The 14,332-nt window shown below is 42.2% G+C and overlaps 2 protein-coding genes across 2 annotated transcripts; one reads left to right on the forward strand and one right to left on the reverse strand.

Moving 5' to 3' along the window:
- The first annotated feature begins 486 nt into the window (after positions 1-486).
- LOC128305224 (adhesive plaque matrix protein-like) lies at positions 487-1,866 on the forward strand. Its single transcript, XM_053042578.1, has one exon. The coding sequence runs from the start codon at positions 487-489 to the stop codon at positions 1,864-1,866; it is 1,380 nt and encodes a 459-aa protein (XP_052898538.1).
- An 8,563-nt stretch (positions 1,867-10,429) lies between these two features.
- Positions 10,430-13,364, reverse strand: LOC128302849 (LIM/homeobox protein Awh-like). Its single transcript, XM_053039695.1, has 4 exons — positions 13,302-13,364; positions 11,242-11,489; positions 10,703-11,139; positions 10,430-10,614 (listed from the first exon to the last, which is right to left on the reverse strand). The coding sequence occupies exons 1-4, from the start codon at positions 13,362-13,364 to the stop codon at positions 10,430-10,432; spliced, it is 933 nt and encodes a 310-aa protein (XP_052895655.1).
- Between the last annotated feature and the right edge of the window lie 968 nt (positions 13,365-14,332).

Consider the following 14,332-nt stretch of genomic DNA (forward strand, 5'->3'; position numbering starts at 1 on the left):
TTTCCCAAAAACAATACATAGCCATAACAGAATTACGTTGTACTCTACGTTCTTGTGCTGAAAAATGTCCCCAAATGTACCGCAACACATCACATGTTTTTCCTTTCCTTATCAGTGAAAGTAGCGTCCAGTGTAACATTAGTAGCACCAACCGGGTGAACCTTCTACTGTTCTTTTTATGAAGGTACGTGCGCGTCACTGTGGTAGCGTAATGCGTCACATCCACCCGATCGCTGCGGTTGTCGGGCGACAGGGTACGATTTACGTGTGCACTATATAAACCATGACCGGTCAGTGAAATAGTCATACTCAACATTCAACTTTCATCCGCTCAACAACGAGCTTCAACGAGCAGCTACTGAGGAGGTGACTACTAGCGAATATTTCTTTACTCTTCAAATCAATTAAAATTTTCTCTTTCTCTTTCGTATTTTTGATTTGTAGTTTCCATTCGACAAACTCTGCACCGGTTCAACACGGCTGAAGATGAAGTTAGCAGCAGTGTTTACCACGACGTTATTCGTCATTTTTTTCCGGTATGCCAACTGTGCCTACGAACCAATGTATGGCGCAAATGCAAGTACACCACCACCAACGAACAGCTATGCTAGCAAACGGGTAGGAATTCATCCGTCAACTACCTACTGCCCGCACCACTATGGAAGTGATGAAAGCAGCGAAGAACATATGACCGCCGTCGATCATTATGTACCGAAGCCGCCGTGCAAGAATCCTCACTGTCCGGACAAATTGCTACCACTGTCGATCTGCGTGCAACTACCATCGGATGCACCGAAGAAGCTGTCCAAGAATCTGCTGCATCAAATTGTGCGCTCGCTTATGGTGGACCCATCGAAACATCATCCGCTGCCCAAGACACCGTACGAACCGCACAGAAAACCCTGCGAATACCCGAAGAAACCGTGCGCTTGTACCACGAAACCGTACGTTCCGCCAAAGGAACCTTGTGACAAGTCGAAAGAATCCTACGAACTACCACGCACTGTGTATCATCACCCTACCCCGAAGCCTTACGTCGTAGAGAAAGAGTCTTACGAGCACCCGAAAAAGCCCTACACGCCACATGTCCCTTGCAAACCAACCTATGCTCCAGAGAAGGAATCTTACGAGCACCCGAAAAAGCCCTACACGCCACATGTCCCTTGCAAACCTACTCATGCTCCAGCGAAGGAATCGTATGAGCCACCGCAAAAGCCCTACACTCCGCACAAGCCTCCTTGCCGAGCTTCGGCTGAAGTGTACGATCCGCCAAAGAAGACATATACGCCACATAAACCTGCCTACGGTGCATCAGCTGAAGTTTACGACCCGAAGAAGAAGCCGTGTACGTCACACAAGCCAACCTACAGAGCATCTGCTGAAGTGTACGATCCACCAAAGAAGACCTACACGCACCAACAGGCACCACCCAAACCAAAATACGGAGCGTCGGCTGAAAAGTACGATGCACCCAAGAACTCCTACGCCCCACCGAAGGAAGTATACACCCCACCGAAAGAGTCCTATGCGCGCGTACACTACGGTCCGCCGAAGGAGACGTATGCAACCACCGAAAAACCCTGCTACAAACTCACCACTCCAGTACCGTACACCACCGCCCGTCCGAAGCCCTGTGCCACGCATCCCACTTCCTACACCTACCCTACCCAACACCCAACGGTGACCCATGCTCCGTACACCGTACCACCGCGCTATCCTTCGTTGACGTACAACAGCCAGACCTACCCGAAGCCAGCGTACACTCCGGCAAGCTATGAATCCAAAGCACCGGCGCCTACCTACCCGAAACCACAGAAAAAGCCTTGTCCCTGCACTGATCGATCTCGCCATGGATACAACTATTAGGATCGGAGGATAAAGAACGAGACACTGCCATCCTTAGCATGGGGAATTAAGTCATGTGATCAAGCTTATTTATTTTAGGTGTTTTAATAAATTGACAGAACGGTTCTTTTAAAAAAATGAAAACTATGAAAGTTTGTTTGTTTTACTTACACTCAAACCCATAATGTGGGTAAAAGCTATGGAAATATCATCATTTGGAAATGACTCTTCAAGTATATGTTTGGCTGTCTCCATTTCTTAAGCTAGACAAAAACAATCCCTAACAGCATTTTTCAAAATTGCGATCATTTCACGAGGCACGTCACATGTGCGATTGCGTAAAAACGTGTCTGAATATGTAAAAAATGGATGTTTTAAATGGACAAGGTTAAATGTTATCAGCGACAAACGAATTTTTCCACTTACCGGCGTTGACATATGACGCCGTACACGTGTGGAATGTGTACATAAGCTGATTTAGCAACTGTTTGCTGTGCTTGTGTATAAAAAATATACAATTTTATATATGCAACCAACTCTCTTAACTATGAGCTCCATATTGAATTTCACTGCAGATAGCTCACCTTTACCGCAATGGTAAAGTCTTGAACAAAGGTAGTCTGTACTCTAAAATTGAAGATCTTTAATGCTAAGTTATTTTGAAATAACGATCGGATATTTAACAACTGCCTTTAGGTCTATAAATGAAGGTAATGATAATAACTTTCATATTTCTATATTATTCCGAATACAGATTTGCTTTAGCTGTTCTGTTTTGACAGTTTTTGGCGTATATTGTGTGCAACAATGGCGTTTTAACACTTAAATTCATGTGTAACACGAAACGTAGAATAAACAAAAGACTTCTTTTAGCATTCCATTTTTAATTCAGCAATTCAATTGCCTCTTATTTGACGCAATCGTGAAGTTCAATAATCACGTCCTCGTTCGCAGGGTTAGCTTTCTCGAATGAGCGTCCTCTCGGTAATTGCTACTACTCAATTCTTGAGTCTTTTATCGAGTGATCTACACACTACCATCGAATAGATGAAAGCTTTCCAACTATTGCATTCAAATTGACCGTTAAAAATAAAATTTAACAACAATGTTCCTTAGGTAATTATTTATACATCAAACTGATTGATAAAAAATAGTGACTTCGTGGAGTTCTGAAATACGTTGTAAAGTTGAAAAATATCCACTAATTCAAGCGAAACTGGAATATCCGGAATTTTCTTCAAATAGTTCTGTGAAGCCTCTATACTATATTAGGAATGCCGTCCCATGATACTAATATACGACCCATCATAATGCCCAATACCCACCGATTAGCAAAAATAGTTAATCCCCTTTAGTATCCATACATAGCGTCCCATGGATCTTTCTTGAACAGAGTTAGACGAGTTAGACAATTGTAAAATATTAATATCCTGGAGCATATTGCGATCGTTGCGTGCATCTAGTTGCTCCATAACACGAGCTGGGCTAAATGATGTCCTTTGGTTACACATGCTACAAGACAATCCAAAACAAAGGAAGTCTCAATTCTTTTAAACTCATCATCATTAAAAAATACTTCCCGAAATTTGGATAACGAATTAAACATGTGAACACTCATTTTCCCCGTAAAGCTGCGCAGCTTCAGAAATAATTTATTTCGTAACAAAATGTCTAACCTACTCCCACTTATCGCTTACTTTACGACCAATGTAACAAAAAAGAACGTGTATCGCGCTTCCAGCATCTCAGCAGTCCCAGGTCACTGTATTTACATTCTCTGCTAGGTCTGCAGTTCGACTCTTCTCCGTGGTTCAGTTGAAGGATCTCGGGGCATTGCTAGAGTCCAACGTCCGGTACTGGGGAGTAGCCGTCTTGTCAGCAGCATCTCCATAGTTGCTGCCCCGGTGGGAATCGTTAATGAGTGTCCGTAGCATTCGCGACACTTGCTCCGATCCTGCACCACTCACTGCTACTGGAGAGGGTCCTTGGGCTGACGTCGATGGGGACTCGTAGTTCGGGACGACCTTGCTCTCCGACGCGTAATATCCCGATCCCAGATGGCCGTGAAGGTTCGGTGTCTTGCAGTTGCAGGTTGGCTTACGGCGCAGAACCTTGATGACACTCTTGCCGGGGATGCAGTAGTGATGACGTTTCTCAACGATCACGAACCCACAATCGCCACACTCGCCCTGTGGTGGACGGACGCCGTGGACGGCATACGGACATGGCAACCGATTGTCTTCACCAACCACCGTCGGTCCGTACTCTTGCGATTCCGATTCAGTCATGTCGAAGTACGTCTGCTCCTTGAATCCATGCACAGACGACACGAACAGACCCACGAGGACTGCCCCGACGACAACGTGCAGCAGAGAGGTGTTCATTTTGCGGCAAAACACGTAACAACGGAAGTATAACACTGCACGCAATACCGGAACACACGCAACGAAAAAGCGGAAAGGCGCTGTAAGCTACTGAGAGCTACCTGTGCCGATGGGAAGCGGAAGCGAAGTGTACTGCTTTTTCCGGCGCCGGGACCATTTTATAATGCGGTCGTGTCTAGTTCAAGGATGCGCTTTTCTTCCGCCTTTCGCTTCACCGCCGGACACTCTCCGGGTCTTATCAGGCAAACAGCAGGTGACAGTTGTTGTCCGCCGCTGAACGGGACCGTCTCCTTTGGCCGCTCGCCGTAATGTTTATGCACGACTCAGCGTTCCGGCTACGTGCCGTGTGGAATGTATTAAACGACCGCTAAACGTTATGGTTTATTTCGTGGCTACGCGCCGTTGCGTTGCGCTTACAGTCACCTGCAGCGGCTGTTAGTATTCCGTTTCAACGATCAACGTTGATACGGGGTTGCTATTTGTTTTTTGTTTGGGAGCGCCCAAACCTGTCTCCGGTGGTGTTTGTGGAGCAGCTAAACAAAGTGAAATTGATTACGCACGGGGGTCGCTTGTTTCTAAGGTGCCTCAGTTTCGTACTATCATTCGACCGGTGAACCAGCATTTTGTGGTCACTGTATGATCTCAGCTCACAAGTCGCTTAGAGAAGTTTTAGAATCAAGTTCGATTTTAAAATATCCTGTTCAAAGTCAGATATTTGAAAATATAGTTCCGTAATTTGAAAGTTCTGTGAAATTACTAGGTAAGTAATGATATGAGTTTTTAGACATTAGACCAAATATTGGAGAGTCCATCACAGTGCCTTGCCTTGTAGGTATTTGATCTAGAACACTGAAGAGGATGGATTATACACCTTGCAGAAGTAGACCTCATGATATGATCTGAAGATTTTTGCTTTCGTTAGAAGATGCATATCTGAGGTACCTCAACCTAAGAGGCCTCGGCCTTCCATTTGTGGTTATTCTTTGTTCGAATTTGCCATTTGATAGTGTTATAGCACAGGGTTAGACGACCGGTAGCAAATGGAAACTGGCAATGGACAGTTGCAATGTAGAAAAAGCTCATTATTTGTAGAAGAATAATGTAACTTCCTGACATAATTATAGGTCTAGGAAGTCTATTATGGCAGGCATGACCTAGTAGGTTGTTAAGCAAAAGAATAACCCAACTTGAAATAGTTGTGAAAGACATAAAAGTTTCGGTAAATCAAAAAGCACTTCGAATTATAATTTATGTCTTTCGATCGAAGAATTCAACGTAATATCTTTGAATTCTTAGATTTGTGATTATATCTTTACTATATTCTTGTTTTTTGAATAGTAATATTCAAAATGGAACCATAACAAATTACAAATCTCGGAACCGATCTTGAATTATTGATTATTTGTTATGCTTTTAACATTTAGTACCAGAGATATTATGGTTCTACCTATATTTCTCCTATCCTGTTGTACCTAAGTAAATCATTTCAATATTGCTACTTTGGAGCGCCATCTACCGGAATTTATTAGAGCAGATTGATGTATCACCATTCGAATGAAGTTGTCAGTTCGTTGTTGTTGTTGTCGAGTAATTCTCTTGATCGTAAAATATGTTTCACGATTTGAGACATAGTTGCTTGTTAAGTTGGTAAAGATAGAAGTTTTTTGTGGATTCGCCACTCCGTAACAAAGCTGCACAATGTCATGGATCCCAACAACACACACGCTCATACGCAAGGTGATTTTTCCTTTGTGATGTTCGCGAAAAAGTAAACAACGTCAGCATTCATTATCCAATCGCAACCAATGATGGGAGGATCGATTTCGTAATTGCAAGAATAACTCAAACCGATAATAGCTTTGGGCTTCTGCACTGCACCACCCTGCAGATGGATGCAGATGGCAAATGCTGTGGCGTAAAGCATCTTGGGGGCTGATAGAAGCAACGAAACCGAACCTTACCACTGCACCAAGATAATCCATTCATTCTTAACCGAAAAAACAACACGTATGCGCAAAGACAGAAGCAACAAAAAATATGTGGAAACAATAATGGAAGGATCTCCGATCCGACCCAAACGGTTCCATTTTTTTGTCTTAATTTACGTGTTACGTTAGAGAGGGGGGGCGCAGCAAAAATAAACTATACACAAAACACCATTGCAGAATGAAGCATACCTCGGACAGGTAGCATGTACACTGCTGCACAAAACATACAAAGTAAAGACCGGGAGTTGATGTTCGGGCCGGGCTGTAAAACATTCAACGCTATGGGAATCGTCCGTATGCAACGTTTTTTCCGAACTGGAGGCACCCAAAGTCGATCGATTGGCTGATCGATTTACGATCGGTACGAAGTATTTTAATTTGAAGACTAAGCGAACCAAACCGAACCGACGAAATATGTTTCAATTAGTTATTGAGCGACAGAACCGGGTTTCGCCAGAACGATCGTAACGAAACGGAAACAAACGGCTGCCCGGCAGCATATTGACGATCGCATGGAAATCGACCCGAGCCAGCACCCAACGCGCAGCAACATTCTTAGGCCCTTCAGAGGCACTGAAGGAAATGAAAATAAAATCTTTTATTTACAACCCGATGGAATCCTTTGCGATGCTGGTGCGTGTGTGTGCGCCCTCGTTCGAGCGGTTGGAAAAGCTTCCGACACTTGTTGTTGCTTTTATGATGCTTGTATCAGCTTCATCTAACCCCGCACTACTACCCGCTACTCGTTGGGTAGCTGCTTCTTTTGTTTTTGCTTTCGCCAATCCTCTCGCCAAATGGCGAGGTTGTTGAGGTGATGTTGCTTTTTTGCGTTCGCGATGTATGCATAAATTAAACCGCGAAACCAATTGCCAGTGCAAATACTGCATAAATCTTGCCGCGCGGACATTTAGGATTAATAAAAGTAACGATATGAGAGGTGATAAAAGTAGCATCCTTTGCCTACAAAGAACCGATCAAAGGCAAGATGTTTGCTCGTGCGTACGTTCCCCGCTCGGTGGAAAGTGAAGTTAATGCCGTGTCCGCTGAGCTGAGCGTACCTGTTTGAATGTATATTTATGTCTTTGAAGCTATGTATCGAATCATGTAAAATTGAGCATATTCTGTTCAATATGTTGTTGAATCGTTTGTTCGATTCAGAGCATTGAGGTAACATGGTTGTAAGCGATTGTAAGACGCATCCGAATCAGCTTCCGTTTGAATTTGAATCCTTTTCCGTGTTGTTATCCCCTGTATGCTAGAACAGTTTTTCTATCGAGTTTGCATAATTTAAATTTGCTGTGTTTGTGTAGATCTAGAAATATAATCCCTTTGGTACAAGTATTCATTTTAAAAGAGGTGGATCATATAAAAAACGGGAATCGTGGATCATATAAAAAATGTCATAATAAGACGTGGATTGTTAAAAACAGATTTATTTGTGTTTTTTCGAAAATACAGTTCAAAACAGTGTCACAAATTCAGGTCTATAATGCAACAATTTATAGGTTATAACATTGAGTGAAAAATTTATGTAATATTGTGATGCTCAGTATCACGTTAGTATAATTTATTGTATTTCATCATTTATTTCATTTATTCATTATCATTATCATTTATAAATCATCATAAATCATTTATTTATTTACTTATTTTTTTTTTAGATAATTCAGTTCAAAACAGTGTCACAAATTCATGTGCATAATGCAAAAATTTATATGATATAACTTTGAGGGACAAATTTAAGTAATTTTGTGATGCTCAATATAATGTTAGTATAATTTATCGTATTTCAACGTCAAAATTTTGTTATTTCAAAGTTCAATCTAGTTCATTTGTAATTCAAAATCACACATTATTTAAACACATGAAAATATAAAGTTATATAATATGAATCCAAGCCAAAAAATACAACAATTTTACATTATTATTTAATGAAATTACTTATTTAAACTTGTAAAATACAATTAAATAGACATTTTTGATAAATAATTTGATGAATAATAAAAACAAAATTATGCTCACTTCGTATGGTAGGTAATCCACGTTTCGATAATTTTCATGATGGGATCTCCATTACAAATCCATCAATAACACAAAAAATTGGGTAATTGCTAGTAGCGAAATGCATTTAATAAAAAGTCTATTATCATTTTATCAAACTTTCAAACTTTCTCTCGCACCAAATAGCTGGTCATTATTCTACCCAAATGTGCCAAAGTATGCTGTCAGAAAGCTCACCCAAACAAAAAAAGTGTACACACACACACTCCGCCCGAAGAAAACCATTTGTTCACCTTTATTAATGGGCTTCGATTTCCGTGCTACCATTTCGATCACCTCCGAAGCATACAGGGGACAAAAAAATACAGAAAAAACATACCGGTGAAATTGCGCAACCGATCGTCATACCAATCCCGCGCGAACCAATTCCACGATAAGCCTCCGGCACCGATCGGCACCATTTATCACATTTAATAGGGCCAAAATGCCCTCAAGGATGGGCAACCACTTTTATCGAAACGAGGTACGAAATTGAAACCCCTTCTCTGCAGCATAAGTAACAACGATTCAAAGGGGATTGCAAACCAGGGACCTGAAGGACGGGGGAGTAAGTAGAGGACGAATGGGAAATAGAAGGCACTTTTTAAACAAATCTTCTGGCCACATTCTGGCTACTAGCCAGAAGCTTTCAATTATTTTCACTTCCTCGATCACTCGCCAACGGTTTCGAGGCGGAGTAATTGACCGCCGATTCCCTTTACTTATTGCGCTCGACTAAGTCGCCCAGGGCGGTTAAGAGGATGTGGTGTCGTTTGTCTTACTGCAGTTTTCACCCGGGCTGGATGAATAATCGGCCCATAGACGGCACGGTGGGATTCACCCGAATGAAGCTGTACGAACATAAATTATGAAATTAATTTCTGTATTTGTTTTAACTCGCTCGCTCGGTTCCCGAACTGTGGTTCGAGCGGTTAGTATTTGTTGGTTTTTGTAAGAACTGTTTTTTTCCTCCGTTCAGTTCAGATGCTTGGTGCAAAGTTTAAAACGGAAGGCAGGTTGTAGCTCGCTTTATAGCCACATTACTCTTCTAGCTCGATCCACCTTCGTTTGACATTTCAATTAAAAACAAGCCCACAGTGTTTCGTCTAACGTTCGCTGGGTATAGACCGAAACGAGATAACTTTCTGTTCACTATAAAGTAACTTGACTGATTTTACAAAGTGATTGCTTAAAGAAATTATTTTTGCAAGACTATTTGTCAAAGGGAAATAATTAATGTTATTAATTAATTACTTGGTCCAAAGGTTACTTTAAATTGCTAGAGAAAAGATGATCTTTTCCTTTTAGAAATTAATTTTACATAAAACATACTACAATTGATTTGGATATCCGTCGATTGTAGATTATTTTTATAACAAAAATTACCGATCTTAATCATTTGCCGAATATGTAGTAAACAGCTGGTCCAATAATACAAATTTTCTCTTCATACTGACTGGAGATCATTTAAACGTGCGTCTATAGCTAGAGCCAAGTCTTATTTTCGGGTCTTTAAGCATGCATGCTAATTTTACCAACTCTGGGTTGTATATTATATTTATGTTGTATATTTGTAAAATGCTTTGTAATTATCGAACACAATTGATGCTGCTGTACAACAGTGCTCTGCCGCTTATAGCTTAGTTGATCAATAACTATTGAAACTTATTCATCCACCTTATTCTCGGAAACATGCAATCAAATTTATGTATTTAAGCAATATTTCGGATATTTAAAAGTGAAACACACATCGCGACAACTGACGTTCGTTCTTCAATGCTGTATATTAAATCGTACGGGAAGTTGATCTTCTATACGTTACACATATTAAAGCTCATTGAGTAACGTCGACAAGTTGCACAAGCTTTGTTGAATGTAACAAAAGCACAAGCGTAGCATCCAAGAGATTACCCTTACCGTAGTAATTATAAGCCACTGCACTGAATTGCAAGAGCGCTTCAGGCAGTGCGGGATGGTACGAACGCTACCAACTCTTGGTCTAGCTTGCCCAAAACCGAGCGTGCTGCTTTGTACGAGTTCCTATGCACGTGTACGGCAACAAACAACCAACGAAATACGGCTCCGTACCCGGATTCGATCCGCAACCGTTGGTCAATGGCACTGTTGATCGCAAACATCCATCCACCGATGGTATGCCCGCTGCTGGTCCCGTCACACCACGAGGTTGATGAAACCGTGCGAGTTAAAGATGGGTGTCTTTCCCAGGACACAATCTTCCGGCCCAATCCCGCCGAGATGGTGTGCCGGAGGGCCATCATTGCTGTTGCTGCTGCTGCAGCTGTTGTTGTTGTTAAGATCCGATCGCATACCACTGAACAGATCCTGAGCTCGTGGCACTATAGATGAAGTGATTGTAGAATCAAAATAATGTTAAAATTAGTAATCCTCCGATATGCTCTCTAGCCACATCGCCAACACACTCACCATGTACATGCTTCTTCTGGCGGGCGCGTGAGTTCTGGAACCAGACTTGTGTAACTCGCTTGCTCAACCCGGTAGCGAGGGCGATTCTTTCCAGATCCTGCCCATCCGGATTGCTGTCCACCTGGAAGTTTGCCTGCAAGATCTGTATCTGCTCCTCGGTAAACGTGGTCCGGATGCGCTTGGTTTTGTTCTTGCCATTCCCATCCGCATCGCACCCATCTTCACTCGACGCCGTACCGTCATCGATCAGTTCCATGTAGTGCGTCTTGCACAGGACCCGCTCCTCACAGATGGCGAACTGTTCGCCGGTGGACAGTTGCCGGCCACAGGAATCACACGCAAAGCACGCCAAATGAAACACATACTCCCGGGCCCGTCGTACCCAATCGGTGGCCGATATGGAGCGCAAACACTTGGCACAGCTCGTTTTAAACTTCCTTCGAGTGGTGCAGCAGCAGAAGAAAGAGAAAATAGAGACATCCACAACACCTGTTAGTTTCGATCGCGGTCCGGTGATAAGCGAGATAGTTCTGCCTTACTTGATGTAATCTGCTTTACAGTACATGTCACCGTCCCGTAGATAGCACGAGACCTGACGCTCCAGTGGACAAAAGCACATGCTGCAACGCAAACAAGACCCGTGCCAGGCACTGCCGTTCACCTCGAAGATGTATCGATCGGTGATCGGTTCGGCACAGCTTCCACAACTTTTAAACTCCGTCTGTGAACGATGGTGGAATGGAAAGGGAATTTCCCAAAATGAGCTCTCATTTTCTGTGTTTTGTGTTTTAATTCACGAACATTCTAACAAAGTTTAATATTGTCTCAATAATAAAACATTTTATGGATTTTTTATTATTAGGTTACACCAAATGTAGGTATCAATCGATATTTTATAAAGCGATAGAAAATTGACAAAGATAGAGACCTAATTGAATTGTTTTTAAACTAAAAAACAAACATTGTTAAGTTTTTTAAGAAGTTTCTCTCGTTGTGTAAAATAACCGGTCTTCGACAATGTTGTATAAAGAAAATACACATATCAACCTTAACGCAAAGCCGTTATCTGTGCTGAACTACATATCAAAGTATAAAGTTTAAATTGTTTTATTACTTTTGTTTAAGAATTCTTATTATAACATCCTCAAATGAATTAAAACGGGTTGTAAAGATTGCACAAGTAAGTGCTTTTTGGGAAACAATTTAAAAAGATTCACAAACATGCACAAGAACGTTTCTTTTACCTTCATTTCAGAAAACACGAACTATCACTCTAATCACTGTTGGAGGTGAACTAAACAGATCGTTCTTTCGATAGTCCTTCAGAACAAAAATTCGCCACCAATACTGTCTATGATTTTATTCTCACTATGATAAAGCACTTCTTTTTTTTTCAAACAAGATGCAAGTTCCCAAACACTTCTAATACATCATTCTCTATCCAAGTTTATAGAACGAACCACTTATAAAATGCACTTTTTTGTATTAAAATCACTCGCTGTATTTCCAGCTCAGTTCATTATTCACTTGCCTAACGATGACCTTAAGTTTTAGCACCACCAGGCTCACACTACTTCAATACTGGCTTCTAATTCACAAAGCAACTCTTCAACCAAAACCCGATGCCGAAAGGTGCCGAACCTCATGGTGCGTCAACCACCGTCGCAGGTCAATCTCGAACTGAGCGCAAAGTCCCTTCATCCGGCAGCATCAGAAAGGCTAGAAAATGAAACAACCCTATTCCGGTACGGAGATACCTTTCGGTCGGTGAGACCTCTCCCGATCCATCTGGCCAACTTTGCGTTGCTAAAGGAACGCACGCCGGAGATGAGGCTTAGTGGCTCTCTTTTCTTTGCTGCTATGTAATGTTTCAATGCTGTTCTGTTGCTCTCATACGCATTGCTAGAAATGCCCGTCGTGTTCTAGGCACTCGCAATCGCGCACACTCTCCGTCGATGCTTAGACGCGCTATGTACTCGACACGCGCGGCAACCCAAAAAACCCTAAAACCCTCACCGCTGGCGACCTTCGTCTAGGAGTAGGGTAAACCAGAAGATGAACCCCGCGCTCGAACAAGGGCCGGCAACATAACACGCCCCTTCGATTTATGCGCGATTTATGTTGCCTGTTGGTGTTCGGTGTGTTTAGTTCCGTGGCACCCTTGGCTCAACAGTGAGTTCTAGCGCAGGGTCGCTTTCCAAGTGCGGGGAAAATACAGAGGCAAATACTTCCGAGTGGTCGCTTTCTGGGTTCGCTTTTGTCATTTTTGAAGTGCTGGTTTTTTTGCGAGCAGTCAGCAAATTGATTGAGGAATTAGCAATGGAAAGATATCTACAGAATGCTGTAGAAGTACTGTAGAGTATTACGCATCTTCTCACGGAAACTTGTACAGAAAAGTGTGCATTATTCTTGCGCTTAAATTCTTTATTCCTTTCTCATCGCGAGTGTGCGACTAGCACTTTCCGGATCATCCTGTAGCATGAAAGGGTTCTTCAAAGAACGCCCAGACCGAAACCCCAAAATGACACCGAAAGTGTCTCGTCTAAAAGTGATGTCATAAAGGTGACGACCACACCACCAGCAAGCAGGCACGACGTACCGAGTTGCATAATTGTGTCCCATTCAGATGCAAATTGTCCTGCATACCACCTCCCGTACACATCGTGGGCCCAATGTGTCTAGAAGTCACAGGCCTCTGCCACGGTGCCTCTTTAGTTAGACGAATTCGTGTGACGAATTTTTCATCCTCCGACCAGAGCCGATACTTAGAACAGTGAAGGTCGCCGACCGATCAGTCGGCTTGGGAAAGGGGTGTCGTTGAAACAGCTTCCGGACGGACGGTACATGATGAATTTAGACGAGATCAACGACGATTCTCCACCTGGCCAGGCCCGACCAACGGAGGAAAAAAATGACGGATTACCAAAACGTTGCTCTTCATGGTAGCAAACAGTGGACAGATACGTGTGACATCGCTTTAAAGTCTCGCTACCGTTTGACAGCTTAACGAGCACTCTTTACGGATCAGCTCGGAAGGTAATGGTGCTGAATGGACGACACTGGCATTGACACACACCTTCCCAGACGGTACTGCATCCTTCCTGCCGGCGTTCGCTCGCTTGTTTGCATTCTGCTCGCGTGTGTGGGCCTCTTTTGAGGCACTTTTCTTTGCTCCTCAAAATGTAAGCCGAAAGGTGGACAAATAGGTAAAAGGCGTCCAACACATTCAGATCAATGGATTGGTGTGTTTCATCTTCACTTTAACGAATTGTTTAAATTTGCACAAGTAAAACACAATTTAGTTGGGTGCTGTTGTTTCGCAATGTTAGTTTTTTTAGTGTTTACAGTTTAATTTGGAAGTTTGAGGAACTTTAATTGCGTTTTATTTTAGGATTGCATGTAAATTCAAACTGGGATCTCGACGTATACAGTAATACATAATTTTGCGGTAGTAATTATTCGCGACCCATCTCTTCATGAAGTTACATTTTTATTGTAGTTTCGTTTGACTCTAGTAGTTGTAAAGTTCTGTTCCACAATTCTGATTATTAACCTCCATATACATACATATAAACACAAAAAATGTAAAGAAAGTAAACCAATTTAAAACGATTTTTTCTTTAATGAATA

This window comes from Anopheles moucheti, chromosome 3 (assembly GCF_943734755.1).
Source record: "Anopheles moucheti chromosome 3, idAnoMoucSN_F20_07, whole genome shotgun sequence".
In the NCBI taxonomy this organism is placed as follows: domain Eukaryota; kingdom Metazoa; phylum Arthropoda; class Insecta; order Diptera; family Culicidae; genus Anopheles; species Anopheles moucheti.

What these genes read in the sequence shown, in the direction of transcription:
- LOC128305224 (XM_053042578.1), top strand. Translation starts at nt 487, where the DNA reads ATGAAGTTAGCAGCAGTGTTTACCACGACGTTATTCGTCATTTTTTTC.
- LOC128302849 (XM_053039695.1), bottom strand. Translation starts at nt 13,364, where the DNA reads ATGTGTACGGGAGGTGGTATGCAGGACAATTTGCATCTGAATGGGACA. An exon ending in GGACACAATTATGCAACTCG is followed by an intron (nt 11,490 to 13,301) that starts GTACGTCGTGCC and finishes TCGTGAATTAAA; the next exon opens with ACACAAAACACAGAAAATGA. An exon ending in CCAGAAGAAGCATGTACATG is followed by an intron (nt 10,615 to 10,702) that starts GTGAGTGTGTTG and finishes CTTCATCTATAG; the next exon opens with TGCCACGAGCTCAGGATCTG.